Source organism: Phoenix dactylifera, chromosome 11, assembly GCF_051530095.1.
Source record: "Phoenix dactylifera cultivar Ajwa chromosome 11, Ajwa_hap1_PhDact_Kaust_v1.1, whole genome shotgun sequence".
Taxonomy (NCBI): domain Eukaryota; kingdom Viridiplantae; phylum Streptophyta; class Magnoliopsida; order Arecales; family Arecaceae; genus Phoenix; species Phoenix dactylifera.
The window spans coordinates 23,445,800-23,468,054 of NC_143200.1; the positions used below are offsets into that span (position 1 = coordinate 23,445,800).

The window sequence follows — 22,255 nt, forward strand, 5'->3', positions numbered from 1 at the left end:
TGTGTAGATACATCAGATTTACATATTATACTTATATGACAAACAAACAAATTATGGTATGTCGTACCATACCGAACCAGATAGTATCGGGCAAGGTTCACCGTACCGGTACCAGTAGGCGTACCGGACTGGTACGGTTTCAGTTCGGACCGGTTTAAACCGGTACCGAACCGGAATACTCTTCCCCGTCAGAGCTGGGGAAGAAGAAGAGAATGAGAGAGCAAGCGAAGGAGGGAGGGAGGAGAGGAGAGGCCGCCCGCGAAGAGCTATGGCGGGGGGGGAGGGTGCGGAGGCCGAGGAGGGGGCAACGGAGCATATGGGGGGGCAAGGGAGCCCGCAAGGGTTCGGCAGAAGCCGCGGCCGCGGTTTTTTAATTTGGAGATTTTTAAGTGAAGTCGGCAAATCGATTGTTGACTTCACTTACAAATTTCTAATTTTTTTTTCTGTGGCCACGTCGCCTGTTTCAAAAGAAACAGAGGACGCAGCCGCGGCCTCGGCCTCCGCCGCACCCCCGCAAGCTCCCCCGCCCCCTGCGGGCTCTGTCGCCCCCTGGCCTCCGACGGCCCCCCTTGGCCCTCCACGGGCGGCGGAGGCCGCTCCTCCCTCCCTCTCTTTCCCGCTCTCTCTCTCTCCTTCTCTTCGTCTTCCCCAGCTCCGGCTGGGTTCGGCCCATACTGGTTTCCACTGCTCCGGCGTACCGGTTACAGACCGGATCGGTCCGAACCGGCCAGTACGGACCGGTTCGTCAGACCATGATACCTGGCGTACTGTACCGATTTACTACCGATACTACTACTGGTGGCATACCGAGTATCACTACCGATACTACTACTGGTGGCATACCGATACTCGGTATGCCAAAAGAACCACATACCATACCGTACCGACCAAGGTCCGCTGTACCGACCATACCGACGTACCGGTGGGCACCGATACCGGTACCATACCGAACTGAACCGGTACTGTACCGGTTCGGCTGGTCCGGGCCAAAAGCCAAAAAAAATTTGAGGTCGGTACGAGCCGGTCGGTACGGGCCGGTACCAACCGATATCGACTGGTACGGGTTGCGAATAGTCGGAACCGAAAAATATAGTTGGATCATACCGGTTCCGTCCGATATCGGTACGTACCGGCCCGTATTGACCCGTACCGATCGGTACGGCAAACCATGGTACCGACACTATGCTAGTGTGACATCGGTAGGTAGTCTGGTACCAAGATGGCGAACCTTGATACGAATAACCCTCTTGAAAAGCCTCCCTCATATTCATCCTTAGGGTGTCATGGGTATGCATGCAAGAATGCAATAGTCCGTCGCTGTAATTTTGTTATAGTTGGGTTTTATCTAAAACATAATACATCGAAGAAGTTGAATAAAAAAGAAGAAAAAAAGAAACCAATTTAATAAAAAGAAAAAAACCAATAAACCGATGCATTATTGGTGTAGGAAAACTAAGAGAAGAAAAATTTTATTAAAATAACTCACCAGAGTATGCTCTCCCCTACCAAGATTAAGGGGGGAGAGCAGACATTAAATATCGTAAAGAGAACGGAAACTGTCACTTGCCGACAGGAACTGCGGAAAACAAACAAAAAACATGACAAACAATAACTCAAGCATTCGAAGATACATTTTACTTACACTCAATAGACTAGACAAAAAAGAAACCTTATGGAAAACTACCCGACGAGTCTAATCTGCATCCTATCATTGATCTTGTCATCACGTGAAGCGCAAAATCCTCCTAATCCACTTCTATAGGGGAGAGCAGACTATGGTGAGCTCTCTTAATAAAAATTTTTCTCTCTCAGTTTCCTATACCAATAATGTGTTGGTTTATTGGTGTTTTTCTTTTCATTAAATTGGTTTCTTTTTTTCTTCCTTTTTATTCAAGAACTACTTCAGTTTATTAAATCCTTTAGTGCTACATAGTACATACAATTCTTGTTTCTTTTTATCTCCTGTTCATTCAATAGCTTCTAAAAACCAGATGGGCACAAAAATGCAAACAATAAGAACAGAGAATCTAGCATGCTAAAAGTATTGTTCGTATCAATACTTCTTTTCATGCCTACCCAATTTATAACAAAAATTCCAGTTTTTGTTAAGCATACAACATAAAAATGACTAATACAAATAAGTAACATACTTCTGTATTGAAATACTTGTCAAATTCTCCTATGTCATATACTACAAAGTCTACTGATAACTAGGTCCATGGTTGGAATATACTCCTGTTAGCTATCCTATTTTTTGCAACTATGATATAGATCATAGAGAATTAGTATTTATACCTTTGAACTGTTGCTCTATGAATGCTTTCCCAATTTCTATGAACAAGTTATCAGTTGCATCCAACAGAAATGTACAACACCACCTTGGATCACTGTCAATAGAAAACCTACAACAAAACAAGTAACCATCCGGATAACTCCATACATTAGGCACATGCCATAATAGTTACTGGCAAACAAAGAAGTGTTAGGTATCTCATTAAAAGATTGTTAGTAAATTGAAATGGGTCAACGTGAATGCATGCACCCACAAAATAAAATAAAATAAAATAAATTAGGTGCCAATTACTAAATACGGCATCACATATGAAACAATCAATACATTTTTATGAACCCACATAAAGACAATTCATCACTCCAAAAAGGATAGAAAAATTTTCACACTTAAGACATAGAGGCAGCAAATACCGTACCAATTTGCAAGGCGGGTTATTTTAGCTGAAGGAAATTTGGATCTTAATGCCAAAGGAACATTTCCAGAAAATGCGGGAAGAACTGCAAGCAAGATCATAGCAATTTCTTAAATTATAAAGCAAAGTATGAGATAATATATACACAATTAGTAAATATGAAATTTTCCTTGATGAATTCAGAGTCTATACTTCAGGAGTAAAATTTATACAGATAAGACACGATCCTGAGATTCATGTTATATTCATGTCATAAGTATGTAAAAGCATGAATAACCAAGCACAAGCCTATGAGATGATGCATAATGGTTGCAAGGAAAATTTCTGATAAAAAATAAAGACAATCTTATGATTCATTTGTTTCTTCCTGGATGGTTGGAGGATTATCTCGAAGTCCAGTAACTATAGGTAACTCAAATATATAAAGATTAAGGAAACAATTCTATAGTTTTGGGTTTTTTTCTAAAGCCAACAGACATTTTTACATTTAAATCAATTAAATCAGTTAAACAATTGTCAAGGTACAATCTACCCTCGGATTAAACATCAGTTCAAAAGGAGTAAAATGAGAATCAAGACACTTCGTAAGTACAAGTTCAATAACTTAATATGTGTCTAATGAATACTTTAAGCGAAATATGTTAGTTAGAAAAAATGTTTATCTTCGCTAGCCAATTGCATTTCCATCCAGAAAAAAAAGATTTCGCAACAATGCTTTTTAGCCATTTAAATAGGTTCGGGAACAAAAAGATAATATTGAGTTGTTAATTTAAATAATATTTTTCTATCTTAACATCGTAATTAAATATTGCGATCCTATAACAATAATACTATTTTTAAACTTGGGCATTGTACTATTTTTGTTTTACCGCATTAAGTGCAGTATCAACAACCATGTTTAGTTAATTAAAAGTGTAAGATCAGCAATAATGAATCATTTATGTGGTTTACTTGTCCCAAACAAGTCCATTTATGATTATACACCAAGGAATAATAACCTAGAAAAATAACTGATAGCTCCCCTAATCAAGCGATTGGTGCAGCTTTAAACTGGCTTTAGCTCATGCTTCATGTTAGTTGGTGTTGGTTTTCACATAATACTAACAAACAAGTTGGTTATTCTGTGATACAAATATCTCTCCCAAAACAATTGAAATAAATTTTATAGTACAAAACCAGTGTTTTACCTCGCTGAAACATTCATACAGCCAACTGCACCTAGTTGGGAAAGTGGTTGATGGTTATGGTTATGAAGGTTATGATATCAAATAGTTCTTTTCAAAATACAAGTTCCTTATCTTTGATTTGATTGTTTTAGTTCCCATATAGTACTATTTTTTTCAATTTTTGGTTAATAATTTTTAAGGTAATGTTATACAAATTTTTAGGTCATGAGCATCAATGCGAGATGCATATTTAATATAGTAATATATGCTTTAGAACGGTTATATTGTTGGTTTAAATGACCAAAACATACATGTTTATCTACACAAGATAAGCAAAAAAACAAACAAAAAAAAAGATCCAAATTGAAAGGGAAAAGTAGTAGTTTCAAAGGTATCTGATAATGCCATTTTTTCTCTTGACAATGTTGCAAGTCTTTCCATTTTAATGTTGCACATCCTTCCACAAATACATAGTACTCAGCATAGTGTGTTTTGAGTATACCTGTAAATAGCAAGACTATAATACCTAACTCTAAACATTGAATCTCTTTACTTTTGAAAAAAGAAAAAAAAAATCACTCCTATCACTACTCAAAATTAAAGAATGGTGGTTAGACAATAATCCAAATTGAAAAGAGTTGCCAAAAGGAATTTTTACTTAAAAACATTTAATTAAAGTCCTATTACCATTTCATCTTTTTCTTAAACTCTTTTAGATTAAATGAGATATAACATCCTATTTCCCATGTAAGTTTCTTGCTTTCATAACTATGCCTCATATTTGTCCCTCTTGTATTCCTGTCCAGCTAACCAGTTTAAAGTTTTAAAGCTTATCACCAGTTATATATTTTCTTGCCCATCAACTTCCAGAATTTCTCTATAATGAAAGAGTATAGAGTTACATCCATTGAAAAATGAAACAACCATTCAGTCAACCTGCTAGAAATCTGGAACTTATCTTCAAGATCAGACCCATGGATTTCAATTAATTAGCTCTTGCTTCATTGGCCAACATTTTTGTTCCTACCAATCATTTGCTATACATGTTCATAAACTAAGCAACACAAGATAATTCCTCTTACATAATAAACAAGAAACAAATATGTTAAGGACATGAAAAAAGAATTTGCAGATTATGAAATAAATCTAACCAAATAGAAAACTTGGCATTAAAAAGAAAATATCTTCATGGAATGAAACAAATATCAAAACATGGGAACCAAGATAACCTTCTGGAAGCCATTGTGCATTTTTGTCTACTCACAGAAGAATGTGTTTTCAAGGTTTCATCACAAATTTGCAAAAGTTCATGTATTTTCAAGTTAATACCTGGAGACATTCCAAGGTCATACATCCTAGCTAGAATTTTCTTCTGAAGAACAAGTTGATCATCAATCCAACTCTGAGGAAGTGGTCCACCCCATCTATCATTAACCACTCACAAAATGTTTATAACCAAAGAAAACAAAGCATCCATTCAATTCTTGTGATGCATATCATAGAAATTAGTACAATGATATAAATGAAGGAACTAAAATCTTTTTGTTACATAGATAAGGAATCCTTATTTGTATAACTGTGTGTAGGAAAGTTCACTAGTTTGTAAGATGAAGATCACTAATTAAAGTCCACCACATGGTGAAACCATTCCAAATTATATAGATAATGTAGCAAGCTTTTTACTAGGATGAATTTGTAATTGGCCCAAATTCAAAAGCCCAAATCAACAAATTGAAACTAGCAAATTGGTAGTGGCATGTCTTCTTTTTTCCCATGAATCAGCCATTGGACATCTCTCTTTTGTCGAGATAGTTTGTAAGTTTCAGAGTATATGATATATCTGTTTCCATCTCTCTCAAGAATCCCAGGTGCATTACCTAATCATCTATAATCACATACAACCTTAGGCTCAGTAATACAAAAGTAGAAAATCTTTTAAAGTTAGAAAAGGATTAAAAAGCATATTGAAATGAACTGAGGAAACAAAACTTATTTTAGATATAAAAGCTTTCAAGGGGAAAATAGAAGCAAGCTACTATACATGAGAAAATTGTAACAAATAGTAAACTCACCCATGCAAGTTTCCCATTCGTGACCATGCAAGAAAAGCCGGTCCCCCAAAAAAATCATCCAACTCTGAACCACTTATATTAAACCTCTAGAAAGCAAAAGAAACACTTGTCAGAATATGACTATTAACCTGCTAAAATAATTTAATTTATCTTGATAAGGTTGCTGACTTGCTTCCCTATTCATATTCTAAATTATTAAGTATGAAGGGATTATGGTTATCGTATATCAAAAAAAATTGTAAAGAGATGAAAAGCATAATGGAGAAATAAGAAAATTTAAATATAATGTAACTAATACCATCCCTTCCAGAGAAAAAGAATTAGACAATATAATGACCATAAATAAAATGGAACAGTTCCTTTCTGCTTATGGATATTCCTGAAACAGATAATACTTTAGTACATTTTTCACTAATTTAAGGTAATTTGCAAGCAAAAAATTGATCCAATATTATCTAATTTAAGATAAGGAAAGAATTAAAAAATAAAACACGTGTTAAAATAACCACAACCAAAAAGACCTGTCCAACTATTTGGGGAGCTTTATGCATCCTCATTCACCAAGTGTTTCTATATAGGGTTACCTTTGTTGTTACTTCAAGCTAATCTATATCCTTTCTCACTACTTCAATCCATGTTGTCTTAGGCCATCTCTCTTTTTCCTACATCCTTCATCAAAAGTTGTAAATCTCCTTATTGGAGCCACCTCAACTCTTCGTTGTACATGACTATATCATCTTATTCAATTGTCCATCTTGTCCTTAATTTATGCAACTCCTACAGCTGCCTTAAAATATACTTATTTCTCTCTCTATCCTTCCTAGTTTTAACATGTATTAAAAAAAGTAATAACATTTATTGAAAGAATAGAACTCAGAAGGTTGTTGTCTGTCAATGTCTATGCATTTTTCCAATGCCTGAATGTCAAAAATAAAGAGAAACTAATCTTAGAAATAGTAATAAATAATATTATGAAATGCTGTTTAAGATAGATTAATTCAAGAAGATAGACAAAGAAAAGTACCTGAAAAACTTTCTGCCAGATAGCCTCCTGCCCATTGAAAGCAAGAGGCAAATTGATTCCTTGGAGAGCCATCCAGTCAATTTCCTTTTCCCACCTTTCCCAGTCCCACCATGCAAATGAATCTTACAAATGAATCATTAATTAATAATTAATAGAATCAACTGAACAAAGTAGGCCTAAAACTGTACAGATATCTCAGTTGTCCTTGTAATAGAGACATCATGGAGAATCTCAGAAAATCATATAGATATAGATATCATGGGTTAAAATATAATGTATTGGAATTGCCACCGCCAAATCCAATTGAACAGTGGCTATTAATTTTAAATCATTCACCAAAGTTAACATACAGCAAAACAAAAACATAATAGAGTCAGCTGTGAAGGGTCTCAGGTCACAGCTTGGACAAGATTCAGCATTTCATCAGTATCCAAGTTCCAGTGGTCAACTGAGTCTTAACATAGTCAACCTTCATAGCATGCAATGATACTCATCAAAAACATAAGGAAAGAAAAAAAAGATAAGGGAATCAGTGAATGATTCAACCAAGAAAAGAAGCCAAAGCTAAAATATAAGTAAAACAGCTCCATCGATGTAACTCCCTAAGCAATACTCCCATAGAATGCTGAATCGGCCCATACCGAACCGGTACCGGCTCTGACCGGTCCAGTTCGGTGTTAAAAACCGATACCAGCCCGTACCGGTTCCAAATTTTTTTGGGGCTTTTGGATGCATGAATCAAGCCGAACCAGTGGTACCGATTCGGTACCAGTCCGAACTGGTATTGGCGCCCACCGATACGTCAGTACGGTGGACCTTGAATACTCCTAACAACCGAAACATGAGAAGGCTGGTATCAGACTATGTACTAAGATATGTTAGATGACTTTAAATAAACATGAACATAATAAAAACTTGACCCTTGTTGTTGTGGGTCTTATGGGTTATAACAGGCTCAAGAGTCAGGAGTATAAGCATATAGCAGACAATTACAGAAGGCCCCAGGAGTCAGGAGTATAAGCATATAGCATACATTATAAGAAGGGAAAAATGAAGAAGAAGAAGGAGAAGGAGAAGAAGGTGGAGGAAGAGAAGGAGAAGAAGAAGAATAAGGAGGAGGAGGAGGAGAGGAGAAGAAGAAGGAGGAGGAGGAGAAGAAGGAGAAGACGGAGAAGAAGGAGAAGACGGAGAAGAAGGAGCAGTAGAAGCAGAAGAAGAAGGAGGAGAAGAAGAAGAAGAAACAGAAGAAGAAGAAGGAGAAGAAGGAGGAGGAGGAGAAGGAGAAGAAGCAGAAGTTCGGAATAAGTACACAATTGCATACCGTGTGTCGGTATGGTACCAGTTTAGTATCATACCAAACCGGCTGCTGCCCAGGATGGGTCCCAGTACTAGTTTGATGGACCTTGGCCCCACCAGTGGGGTTTCTTTCTTCTTGAGGAATATGGGTTATGTTATCAAACTCCTAAAGAAGCTGCTGTGGACTTCCATCATTGGCCCCCAGAAATCCAAAAGCGCATAACATCTGCTTCGGACTATCTTGTAGGCCCCATGAGCTTGCTGCACCACTCATCCCAAACTTATTGTGCTACAAAATGTTACAACCTTTGTTGCACTGCTAGTCCAAGTAATATATATATATATATACTCTAAAGCTAAGGACTGATTATCTGACAATAGTTACATGGCCTCAGACATCGATCAGGAAAAGAGAAAACTTATGCAGATGAACAAAATATGGCAAAACAAGAGAAAACATTTATTACATCATGAAATAATGTACTGCAGAAATAATGTGTTGAACTTTTATGTTGATCTTTTCCAAGAAAAGGAAAGTTTGAAAATATAGGCAAGAAAACAAGTTTGCTACTAGAAGCACAGAAACTTATGGAGATGACGAAGATGATCTGATATAGATAAAGGTGTTCACTTGATTAAAAAAAAAAAGACATGATACAGTTGCTTCTCTAAATTAAAAACAGGTGAAAACGTCTAAATCTATCAGAAGACAAGAAGAATAACTTTGCATATGAGTAACCCAAATTCACTAAACAGAAAATGCTATAGCTTACAGCTGGACGAAACAGCATTCTGGTAGTAACTCCATGGAATGGGCCTTTGAACTAAAACACCAGTAGAAGAAACATGGGGAAGGGCCCCTGGTTTTGGCACTGAAGATAATTGTACACCACCAGCTTTCTCCCAAGATATATGTGCGAGACACCAGTATTTCAAATACCAATGTAGACCAGCTGAAAGCTCCACACCGCTTACCCCATGGATTCTGATACAAACTCAAATCACTGAAAATTAATGTTAAATGTAAAAATTTCTTACATGTGCAAGAAATACAAGTAATCAGTGAATTATATTCTCAAGCATCCTTATTTTATTTTCATTTATCATAAATCCATGCAATCAGTAAAAAACAGAGTGAGCATCCGATGGAATCCTATGAGGCGATCAAAACCATCTGTTATTTATATGGAAGATGACTGGATGTTCCAATACTACAAGCTAGTTGGATCAAAGTATCCCAAAGGCCTTATACAAGGGCATTTTAACAGGACAATGCATTACGCTCTGATAATAACTGAAAAAAAAAATGCAAGTATTTGGTAAGCTAAACACCAAAGTATAAATATCTTCTGGATTTAGACACCCAAGCAGAGGATTAGGGACTATTGAATGGATAGTATATGCGGCAAACAACTAGAAGGTGCAACCAGACCTGACCTATGCAACTCCAACATGCATGAACAACATTAAAGAACAGCATGAACAACATTAAAGAACAAGCATGTAAATCAGAGAAGGACTACATATAAACAATTATGAACATGAACAAATAGTCTACAATTTTGTATTTATTACAAAACAAGCAATTACACAGAAGAGTAAGGACTACATAAAAGAATTAGACAAATGTAGCACATCCTAGATAATGTAAATAAGAAAACAGATACTATTTTACAAGAAGATCACACTGTCTAAGCCATGTTCTAAGTATAAATTCTACATCCAGATCGATGGACCTATAATAAAACAGTCACTTCTAAGATGAGCGAAGTTATCATCTTATATCTTTCGAGATAGTACAAATGTAGATCATAGCTTGAACGTAACCAGCTGTCAACACAGTATCGACTTCAGGAATCCTATTTTTATCCATCCTGTACAGCACCTCTCCAACAATGAAAGTTTTTTTTTGAGCACTTTCTGACATATTCCATCTATATAATAACAGTAAGCAATAAGCTTTAAAAAAATAACTAAATAAATGGAGTTTCATAAAGATATAAGTGGGTGCTGAATGTAAGTTGTTGATCAATAGATGGAGAAAATCTGCATGATCATCCAAACATAAGAGATAATACATACAGTATTTCTGGAGATCCTTTAATACCAGAAGAAGGATGGTTGTTGATAATGAAGCATGCTTTTCCACCACATTCTGCCTATGAAAATAAAAGGTTACAATTGATTTCATAATTAAAGAAACAACGAAAAACAATTAAATGTCCCACTATATCATTAGTGAAATAAAAAAAATACCAAAAACTAACAAATAACACAACCAATTCCATCTAAGAGTAAATTGCTCATTTATAATCAAATATATATTGGCCTTTTGCACTTACGAGACGCCATATTCTAAACACTTTCTCCTCAAGTTTCAAAGAATACAGTTTGCTCAACGAAATCCAGCAATTATGGCTGTCTAACAAAGTTTACAATGAAGGATATTATCACATGATTAATTAAAGTACCTCAAGGAAGGGTAAAAGAACTAAAAGAATAGCCAAAAAAATGAAATTCTTCATTGAAATCAGATATCACCATGAAAATATTAATCTTAAAAACCTTCAGGTGGCAAAACCTAAGTTATAATTTATAAAGATCTAGGCATGTAAGATAATATCAAGTTAGGATAGTAAACTCTGCTAATCAAACATCCAGTAGTACTGTTTTCATAAGAGATTCTACTTTAATTTAGTTCAGAGAGTATAGTAGTCATTCAAGAAATTTCTAGGTCGTAATCAGGCAAAGGATCTGACAAGAAATTATCTTCATAAGAACCTAAAGAATATTGGAATGTTTGTAAAGATTCAGCCTTTCTTGGATTGTTTTAAACATCGCCCAAAAAATCAATCAAGCAGTCACCTAATAACAACAAGAATTTTAAACAAACAAACAAAATTTTTAAAACCCTTAAGGCAGAAATCAACATGAAATAGCAATCTTAAAGACTGTGGCAGCACAAAAGTTATAAATTGAGGAGCTAGACATGTCGGATCAGATGAAATTTGAAGAATTATACCAATCATACAGGCACCTGTACTCTTTACATAAAAGATTATTTCTTTGCATCATTTGGATAGTTTTCCAGCATTCAGGAAAATCTAAATCACAATCATGCAAAAAAGTTAGCAAGAATCTAACTTCATCACAAAAAAAAAAAAAGGAAAAGAAAAGTCCCAAAAGATTCAGCCTCTCTTCGATCGTATTAAAAATTACCTAAAAATCCATGGCAATCAAGTGGTTACCTGAAAGAAAAGAGAGAAAACTCTTCAAACCGTTCATTGGAAGTGAAAAGAAGCATGAAAAATGCAATATTGAAAACCTTTACTAACAAGACAACAAGTTCCCCCTTATTCTTCATTTCATTCAGTACTGACACCAGCATCCAAGACATAGCTCAAACACAATAATGCAAAAGGATTAGCAAGAATCTAACTTCATCATAAAACTAAATGAACATTGAAAAGTTTGAAAAGATTTAGAGCCTTTCTTGGATTTCAAGCAGTGCCTTAAGAGCCACAGCAATCTAGCAATTATCCAACCAAAAAAGGGGGAAAAATCCTAAACCAACAAGAAATCAACATGAAAAGTGCAATATTGGAAACCTTAACTTTACCAATCAGACACCATACCAATCTTTTCAACAAACTCTATTCAGATAATTTGCCGGCATTCAAGAAATATCTAAATAACAGTCATTAAAAAAAAAAGAATATAACTTCATCAAAAAATGAATTGAACATTGAAAAGTCCAAAAAGATTCAGGCTTTCTTGGACTGTTTCAAACAATACCTAAAAATTCATAGTAATCACGCAGTTGCCTGACAAAAGAAAAAGGAAAAGAAAAGAAAAGAAATCTTGACACTGTTCACTGCAGGACTCTATCAGAGACCAGGAAGTACAATTCCATCAAAGATTCCTGGTTCGATTCACTTCTTATTGTGATGGCCCAGTCAAGGCCCGGTCCACTTGACCGGCCTAACCCGAGCTTGGCCCAGCCAAATCTCCATCGAAATCAGCAAGAAGAAACAACTAAATCCCAATCATGCAACAAAGAAATCAGCAAGAAGGTAACTTCTTAACAAAACTAAAACCAACATTGAGAAGTTTCAAATAAATTTAGCCTTTCTTGGATCATTTCAAACATTACCTAAAAGCTCACAAACTATTTAGTTCTTCACAAAATTAAACCAACCTTGAAAACTTTCGAAAGATTTAGCCTCTCTTGGATCATTTCAAACATTACCCAAAAACCCACAGCAATCGAACAATTACCTGGGGAACAAAATAAAAAATCTTGAAATGTTTGCTAGACGTGAAAACCAGAGACCAGGCATTTCTCTATCCATAAAAGATTCTTGGTTCGACTCAGTTCAGATAGTTTACCGGCATTAACAAACATCTGGGACACAATTATGAAATAAACTTAGCAAGAAACTAACTCCCCTGCAAACCTAAACAAACATCGACAAGGTTGAAAAGATTCAACCTTTCTTGAATTATTTCAGGCATTACCCAAGAATAAGAATAGCCAGCAATCAAGCAGTTATCTTAGAAAGAGAGATTTAAAAAAAAAAAATCTTGAAACCGTTCACTAGTAGAAATCATACACAAAGTAGTACCATTTCCACATAAGATTCCTGTCCGTTCAAATAGTTTACCACCATTCGAGAAACATTTAAATCACAATCATGCCAAAAAAAAAGGTGAGAACCTAATTTGCTCACAAACGTAAACGTAAACAAACGTATATACACAAGATTCTTGTCCGTTATAATAGTTTATCAGCATTCAAGAAACAATTAAATCACAATCATGCCACCAAGAAAAAAAAAGGGGCAAGAACTTGATTTCCTCACAAACGTAAACGTAAAGAAACGTCAATCGGACAGTTACCTTGGGGATGATCTCAAACTCGAAGCTGGCCTGATGGGACGGAAGGAGACGCCCAAGAAGGCCACGGACCGTCGCTATTTGAACCGATGGAGACACCCGCTCTCGCTCCTGAATCTCGAGAACGCGAGCAAGGTGGGAGTGTTCGAGCGGAGAGGAAGAAGAAATCCAAGGAACGAAGCAGAGGAAGAGGAGGAGGAGGAAGGGAGCCATGGGGACGGGCAAAGCAAACCCTGGTTTGGAGCGGAGGAGGAGTGAGGTGATATATAAAACTGAGGGGGCATATGGTGGTTGCGGAGGGGAGAAGAGAAGAGAAGCCCAGATTCCGGAGAGCTACGGGACAAAGTTCTAGGCCGGCAAGGAGCCAAGGAGACGCTTCCTTTTTATACAAGGTTCTTGAAGACGGTTACGGAACTACGGTAGGGGCCATCAATGATAACGGCGTCTTCTTCACTTTTATTTTTACCCCCTTGGCGTATTTGCTTTTGATATTTTTCGATATATACCACGCGCATTGCTAATGATTATATATTTAGAGGCAACTTCTAATTATTCAGCGTACGCCGTGACTAGCCGTTACGTTGGATTCCTCCTCGGTAAACTACTCTTTTTGTGAAATGAAAAGTTCTTGTCCTTAACGCGGCGTACCTCTCTCTGAATCATATTTAGAAGCAGAACGTCTCATTCCAATGCAGCATCTCTCTTCCCTCTGGAATTTAAAATTTCACATCGCATAGGCCCACGGTGCTCAAGATGTGGGCCGAACCATATCTTGATCTGCGGCCCACGGTGCATCATGAATTTTACTTTCTCTATAAATTATTGGTTAAGTTCCCGCAAGGTGTTTTGTGTGTGTGTGGGTGTGGGTGTAAATTCCTCTTTTTGTATTTTATGACCTAGGTGAAGTGTATCTTTTTGAGGGTGGCATGTGTCCATGATTGCAGCCGCTAAGAATTAGTTTGACCATCGAACGATGAAGGTTATTGAAGAGCTTGGCGATCAACTGCTCGGACCGTGCAGAACGACGGTGCACCTGAAACTATACTGGAAGGTTGAGATTGTACTTGGAATTCCGGTCCGGCGTCAAGTTCAGGCTGAAACAATAAATATAAAGAAATTTTCTTGCTGGAGAGTATCCAGCGGGAGACCTTTTAATGCCTAAATCATAATAACACTTGAGGAACAGGTTTAGAAAGTAACAATACAATAATCTGCCAGAGCTCTATAGCACTTATTTGAAAGATCCTCTTGAGATTGGATTGTATAAGCAAAAGCCATGTTTGAGAATTTGGATATATAGGTTGGTCATTTTGGGCAAGCTACTCACGTTCTAAGGATTACACACAGTTATTTTGCATGCATATTTCACTCCACATATCTTGTAGGTATGGTTTGGAAAACTATCTGAGATTGTTGCCGAGGTGTTGCCAGCTATGAGGAATTTTTGCAATTCAAATGGCTGCCCACACACTTCTCAAGCCCGTCACTTGGCTGGCCTTGATTGACGGATAGGAGGCTTCATGAAAGATTATGATAAAATACAATTACATACTCTTTCAAAATGTTGATGGATCAATAACAAACTATTTGGATTTGATGAAGGAAATACTAGACACCTCAACCTCAGCCCCAACAGTCGATAGCTCTAGCAGTCCGCAATCACAGTGGCATCACATTCCGCACCTTACTAGCATCTCACATTCTGCACGTGGACTGGCACCCATGCTGCAGCTGTACCACCGGCCACTGTCTGCCATCACTACACATTATGTCAGCCCAAGTAACGATAAACTGGCTTTCCTATATTAGGGGAGCAATCCAGAGAACCTCAAAGAGGCAAGATACACGCAATACACTATCATTCTCACAGAGCCCTCACTTTGCTAAAATCTCTTCCTTCTATATTGTTACCTCGTTGTTTTGACTTAGATGTCAGAAAATCCTTCAAAAATCCTTCGGTAAGTGGACTTTTTGCATGCCATTCAGCGGAGGAGTCCAATGCCTAACGCCTCAATCATCCTGCTTAACTTGTTTCCAACCGACCTTAGGGCTATCCGAATTGCGCTTCTACTTCTGTCCAGAAATGGCGGCAACAGGATCCAATTATTGAAAATGACCACAATCATTTTTCAACACAAATGGAGTACTTGACCTAACCTGTAAAACATCGATACTTTGTTCAAGTATTTTTTTTTAAGAAATATCTAAAATTTGAAACTAGACCTTCTCAAAGATCGAGCCTTTTTGCAAGAGAGGTGCCCGTCGAGTTAGTTAATAATTGTTGGCCAATTCATGGCCCAAGTAACCTACGGAAAACATTCTTAATGACAAGACGTACTTCTAAAAGGTGCGTTCCTTCCTCCATGCCCATGTACGTGAGACTCTGTGCGTGTGTGTGTGTGTGTGTGAGAGAGAGAGAGAGAGCGCGCGCTTGGGACATAATTTCGGCCTTCCCCCAGTTGGGTCAGTTGGCCCATGAAGCATTAGTTGGTGCAAAGTCCTTTCTCTTAGTTCCACATTTGTGCCTTCCGCTACGTAAATATACACTGCAGAGCTTGTAACACAGTTAGAACGAAGCTTTATTTTTAATAGAATAGTGCAGATTCAAAACGCACGGATATCGATTAAATACGGGGACTGGATGCCCTCTGTCTGGTTTGTCCGTTAAAAGTGCTACTAGTCATTTGGTACTAAGATGGTGGTGGGGTGACGTACTCATACACGGGTTCGCCCATGCTGGTGGGGAGGGTATGAGAAATTTTCTACCTTCAACGGACATTCTCTGGTGAAAGGAGGGCCTAGTGGGGAGGCTGCAATGCTATATTTGCCCTCTCAACTTCTATAGATGTCTATTGATCTCATGGAAGCTTATTTCCTAGGACGACAAACTCCAGAGAATTCCTGCCCTGCTTTCTATGTTGTCAAGCTGCTACAAACAAACTTCGCAGAAACTCGGTAGAGCGCCGGCTTTGGAGCCTATTTGGATGCCCCCAATCCCCATATATTTTCTCCATGGATATTTTTTTTTCAGTCAAAAGTTAAAAGAACTAATGATCAGGAAGGAAGAATTTGATGAAGCAAAAGAGATCCTCGATCGCACAATCCCAAAGAACGAGAAATCTGCGTTCCTTTCTACAGCATTCATGGTTATTCAAGATCGCGAGTTAAGGTTTTCTTTAAAAAAAAAAAATTCCATTGATCATCTGCTTTCATTGCCTGCCATGTATGGATAATTCCATGTACTATCCATGGATTATTTATCCAAGCATCCGAACAGGACAAATTATTTTCAATGGATTATGCTACAAAAATATTTATATGGATCTCTAGTTTAATTTACATACTTATGAGTCGATGGGGTAGGCTATCTTGGAAATGAATATGGACTGCGTAAGATATCCAAACATCTGCCGAAAACATCTTAAAGTACTTGCACCAATGATATTACATCTTACACACTGAGCAAGAGATTGAGGTTTGATTCTAAGTGACATCATGCTTCAATTCTCGATTAGCAAAATCTTGATTCTAGTATTTTACGAGCTTTGGTTTGGTCTGCATCGGGTTTAGGCTCCAATCTAGATTGAAAGGAATGGATATAAGTAAGCGCAAATATAACTTATATCATGTCCACATAGTTGTGCATCATGCTAATTATTATTTTTAGATTTTATTTATCTTGCACTTATCTCGATGATTTATCTATTAGGAAGTAAATGATATGATTAGTTGGTGCATGGCTATAGAGGATAAAAAAAAGGGGAAGTTGCTTAGCGGTCCAAAGTTAGACCCCTTTATAACGAATAGTCTCTGTTGACTGTTCTTTTAATAAGCGGTCCATTGACATATGAAATACCATAAGGAGACCAAAATACCCCTGGCCTTTTTCCTCTTCCGTCGTTCCTCGTATGCTATGTGTTCATTTGAACTAGCCCTATTTAAAGTTCACCAATTTCAGCCCTCGTTCGTCCCCAATCTTCGTATCCTAATCCTAAAAATTTCGCCCGATTCTGCTTGATTTTTACGCCCCGGTTTCAAACCCTAGAACTGCAAACCACTTTCCAATGGTACTCGATCTTCCTCTTTTTCCCTGTTAAGCCGTTTCCCTTTTAGAAAAGTAGAACCCTTCCGACCCGATTCTGAGGAGCAAGGAGATATTTTCTGTTCGGCCTCGGAGTCGACCTTCGAACCGACTTCGCCCTGTTCATTTGTAGCGGAAGCTTAGGTGGACATTGGTCTCTCCAACCTTCCCTGAGTCGTCTCTGCATTCCTTCAACAGGTTTGTCACCGCATACTTTCTCGAATAATGTATTGAACACGGACGCGATATGTAGTATTATACGGCATTCCAGATAGTTGTTGGAATGGTCTAGTGGTTTTGCGGAATTAATGGACAAAGAGGTTGTGATAGCACATTTGAGATATTTGTTATGGAAAAATTTTTCTATTTCGTGCTAATTGTGTTATTTGTTTTAGTTTTTAGGATGATTTATTTTTCATTGATATTATTAAAAATATAATTTGTAACTATATTTGTGATGCAGAAATTTAAGATGGCCCCAAAGCAGAGTACCGGCAAAAAATCCTCTGTTGGCCCGAGTAATATGGTTAATGGAAGGTGTTATTTCACCCACTTTGTAAATTTTATAGTCACCCTAATCCCATTCATGTCTGATGAACATAAAGAAAGAATACATGACACTTCATTTGGGCACATGCTAGGTCTATCGTATATAAAACAGAGTAGGCCTGTCTTGGACACATTGCTCTCCCTTTGGGATAATGTTGAGGAGGGTTTTTGGTTTGGTAGGGTTATAGTGCCTTTTGTAGGGACTGATTTCGCACTAATCATTGGTTTGAGTGCGACGGGTGATGAGGTGCAACTGCATAGGAAGGGGAGGGTTACGTGTGACCTCATCACCCGGTTTTTTGATGGTGACCACCAGAAAGCCAGTAGAGATGCAATTAAAAGTAGATTACAAGTTCTTGTCGGTAAGAGCAGTCGAGAAGATGTGGAGGATTTTACAAAATTATAAGTTCTTTTTCTTTTTGGGACTATCCTCTTCCCAACCGTACGCTACTATGTCCCTAAGACATTATGTTCATATGTTGATGATTTAGACCGCTTAGGTTCTTATAGTTGGGGTCTTGCCGTTTTCTCTTTTCTTCGGCAGCAAATACCTAGTCTAGCCGATAGTGTGAAGACTAGAAACGTCACAGGCCAAGGGGTTGGTAGATACATGGATGGCTGCACGGTCGCCTTGGTGGTAAGTATCATAAGATGTTTTTTTTTAAATTTCATTGTTACAATATATATATTTAGATGTAATTTGATGTTTACAATGCATTTTTGGCAGGTATGGGCTGTTGAACATGCTAACAGCATTGTTGGAAGGCACCAGCCACCGTTCATGTATCCACATCTCGTACGCTGGAACAACACCCCATTCCCCCGCAGGGTGGACGTGATTGCGGATGTTATGAAAAATTTAAAACGATTTGAGGTTTGAATGTTGAATTCTTACATTGGAAATATTTTAACTTGTACGTAAATTTAACTGTTCGCATGCTTTAGGTTATTAAGAAGCTAGAACCAAGAGAGGAGCAGTTGCACCTTCTCTTGCAAGGAAGGCCACAATTACTACGGCCTGATGAGAGGCGTACGGAAACAGAATAGCAACAATCCGTGCATGTCAGAACTCAGGTATTAGCAGCTTACTGTGACATAGCATTTCCAAACACAGTTAAAAGCACTTTTGATTTGACATGCACTTTTCACTTACCGGCACATAGTTCAAGTCTGCACACATGGATGTATGCCTACAGTTTGTTCAATTCATACACCACATTCATTATTGTGTTGTTTTAGATTCCGTCATCCAGCCAAAGTGATCGACATCCACTGCGGGGAATTCACACACGTATCACAGTGCTTGAGATGTATTTGCTACAATATGGCTTTAGTTTACCAGACCCTCATTCTATTGGGGATGTCGAGAATACCCGCATAGAACAGCTCGATAAGAGGGTGTCGACAATAGAGAAGGTCCTACGAGATAAGGGCCTTCTGGTTGATGACAAACCTGGTGAGCATGCTACAGTTCCCCCTGAGGTAAGCATGCTTCCTCTGTATAAGGTCTGACAAGTTAACTATCAGTTCTAGTATCAATCGATTTACTTGATTTAAATATGATCTTTCTTGGTTACGTGAAGGAGCATACTACAGTTGATCCACCTATTCACGACGATGCTCTTCAGAAAGATCATATGCAGCATAGTGCTGATTTGGTGGAGGTATGTAATTTTTTGATACGTAGTGTTCGCAGTTTTTAGAATGGTAGTATAAATTGTCTTGAAATGCATTTTCTTATCAGATTATTTCGTCCACTGATGCTGAAGCTAAGAAGAAAGCTGGAGCTCCGAGCTCATATGTGTCCTCCTTATGCAAGCGCGTGAAGCTGGGAGCACGCGAGCGCAAGCCATCGGAAAAAGCGAAGGCCATATCACACCAGCCAAAGACTTATAAAAGGGCTAAAAAAAGGGTCAAAGTTGCCCAAATAGCTGAGGTTTGTACGGAAATTACTATTGATACCGAGGATTTGCCCGCTCGGTCAACCAACATATTCGACCCACCGACCAGTTCATTAATGGAGCTCCAAAAATCTGCTCCAACATGGAAGGAAACCTCTCCCCCGGGAGCGGTATAGAATTGTTGTCTCGTCCATATGTGTTTATTTATCTATACAGTTAAGTTTCCTAACCAAAATATCTGTCGTCACCATTTATTCAACTTAGCATATAGTGTCGTCCACTAAAGTTAACGATCTTGAGAGAGTGGCACTGAAACATAGCTTTCATGGGAAGGGGACAGGTATACTCCCTATTTGCTATGAAGAAGCTATTAAATTCTTCCTTGAAGAACATGAGTTTGGGTAAGTTTATTATATTAACCTACCGTTTTTCACAATTATCGCATTGAAAGTTGCTTAAACATTTGAATTATGTAGGGATATAATATGGGAGGATGAAGATCGTACCAAACCTGCATGCAGCCCTGATGCCTTAGTGCAGCTCCTGCATGACAAGCCACTACGGAGTGACGTATGCTCCTACAATGAACTACTACTGAAAATTATAATTTGGTACTGACTGCGTACTTTTTTTTATTACGTACAGGTAATCAATGTGTACTTTCGCATTTTGGAGCTTCTGCCTCGTGCATATAATGAGATTATTGACAATCTGTGTTTATATTTGCGCTGCGAGATCCAGGTTTTGACTTACTGCTTATGATATCTCGTCCTTACATTTTTCCAATTGAAATTCAGCGTGCCAATGGGGCTGTAACAAATAAATTGTATGCAGGCTGCCGTGCTCCAGCATCTACCATTGGATTACCTCTCAATTACCACTGATGTTACTAAAAGAATCATAGAGTCATTGGTGCCCAGTATTCAAACATGGCTTCGGAAATTCAGATGTGTCGATCTTCAAAAGTGTAGATATCTCTTCATTTCGATGAATACGGGATGGCATTGGTATCTACTTTCTCTGGACTTGAAGGACCAGCGTTTCGAATGCTACAACTCCTTGTGGAGTTTCGACGTTGGGGTGGACGCTGTTAGATATGTTGGTATCACTTGTGAAATTTGATATTACTGATATTCTTCTTTATCATAGGTATGTTCTTAAAATTTTGCATTCTTCACATTATTACAGGCATCTTTTGTGAGATCGTGGCTAAACGACTATATTGAATTTCGTATCCCTGAATTAGCATATTCTGAAATTCGACAATGTGCACAACAACGAAATGATAGTGTCGACTGCGGGGCATACATGCTTATGTTTGCAGAGGGACTTACCCGAGGCAGCACGAGACCATTGCAGGAAGAATTGAAGGATCCATCTTTATACAAGAGCTGGGCTGCAGGGAGTATTCTATTACATTCCGGGAGTGTTGCCAGTGTTAGGTTTAGGTCAATGTACCATGTGAAGACTTGTATAGAGAAATCGTAGACTACTTATTGTATCACATGAATGCAAATGAGTTGTAAAACTTGATTGTAAATGTGTTCTAAAGGATGTTTGTCCAACTGTAATTTTCATGTTCTGTGTAATATAACATTTTCACAGATAATATCATTATTCCCTGCAAAGTCCATATTGATTGGCAATTTTTTCAAGTCCCTATCATGCTCATCGCTTAACTGAAAAGTCCACGGTGACTTATTAAACTGAGCCACTTAAACGTATTTTCAGGTTGTCACGTAATTCATATTGGAAATTTCTCGTAAATCAAATGCAATCTCAGACAACTTAAAAATCGATTTGTACAGTGCGATCTGTCGGCCTTTTCGATGCATGCACAAGCATGCTTACATGGCATGCGGAAGATTCGCCACTCGCCACAAGAGCAGCTACACATCTGCAGATCAACTTTGCATGAGTAGTTCGTATCCTTTACGTCATATATCATTATGTTGGATGTAAATACAGCTAATCTCCGACCATCTTCCACATTTTTATGCAACACTTTCTCAGCATCCGGACAAAGTTGAGATTGAATGCTATATCCTCGATTACGTCGTTCATGCATCATCTGCATTATTTGGATCCTTATATGATCAACCATCTGAGGCATAGGGAGATGACGAGCCTCCATGACCCAACTATTAAAAGACTCTGCCACATTCGATGTCATGATGCCCCAGTGTAGACCTGAAAATACAGCATTCGCCCAATGCTCCGGCTTTGCATGTAGGAGAAAGGTGGTAGCACTAGGGGCTTCTGATGTAAGCTTTGCAATTAGCTTTCGGAATACACTAAGCCTTGGTGTATAGGCAGCAGCATTCAGTAAATCAATGAGCCTCTTTCTCTTAGCTGCACGATAATGGACAAGGACCTGCATTGATAATTAAAATCAGATATACCACATGCTATATTACTTAGATACTTTGTAGTTTAAATTATTCATAATATGACGATGCAAACCTGATTCTTGAAGTTTTCTTTCACATGACGTATACATTATGAGTGGTAAGAATCAGGAAAGTACTTCGGTATGGATTTAATAATGCCCTGATGGCTATCCGT

The 22,255-nt window shown here is 38.0% G+C and overlaps 1 protein-coding gene across 5 annotated transcripts in view; it reads right to left on the bottom strand.

The window, feature by feature from the left end:
- Positions 1–13,545, bottom strand: part of LOC103710013 (alpha-N-acetylglucosaminidase-like) — a 43,258-nt gene extending 29,713 nt beyond the window's left edge. For 4 of the 5 annotated variants that reach the window (XM_088707321.2, XM_089926161.1, XM_088707320.2 and 1 more), the window contains exons 1-8: positions 13,163–13,545; positions 10,346–10,422; positions 9,037–9,248; positions 6,968–7,089; positions 5,944–6,029; positions 5,201–5,295; positions 2,709–2,790; positions 2,296–2,402 (exon numbers count right to left, since the gene is read on the bottom strand). In XM_088707321.2, coding sequence (XP_088563447.2) covers positions 2,296–2,402; positions 2,709–2,790; positions 5,201–5,295; positions 5,944–6,029; positions 6,968–7,089; positions 9,037–9,248; positions 10,346–10,422; positions 13,163–13,372 — 991 coding nt within the window. In that variant the 5' untranslated portion in view covers positions 13,373–13,545. Of the gene's footprint in view, positions 1–2,295; positions 2,403–2,708; positions 2,791–5,200; positions 5,296–5,943; positions 6,030–6,967; positions 7,090–9,036; positions 9,249–10,345; positions 10,423–12,461; positions 12,525–13,162 lie in introns of those variants that run through there. The other variant, XM_089926162.1, reaches the window with a different exon arrangement.
- Positions 13,546–22,255: the final 8,710 nt, after the last annotated feature.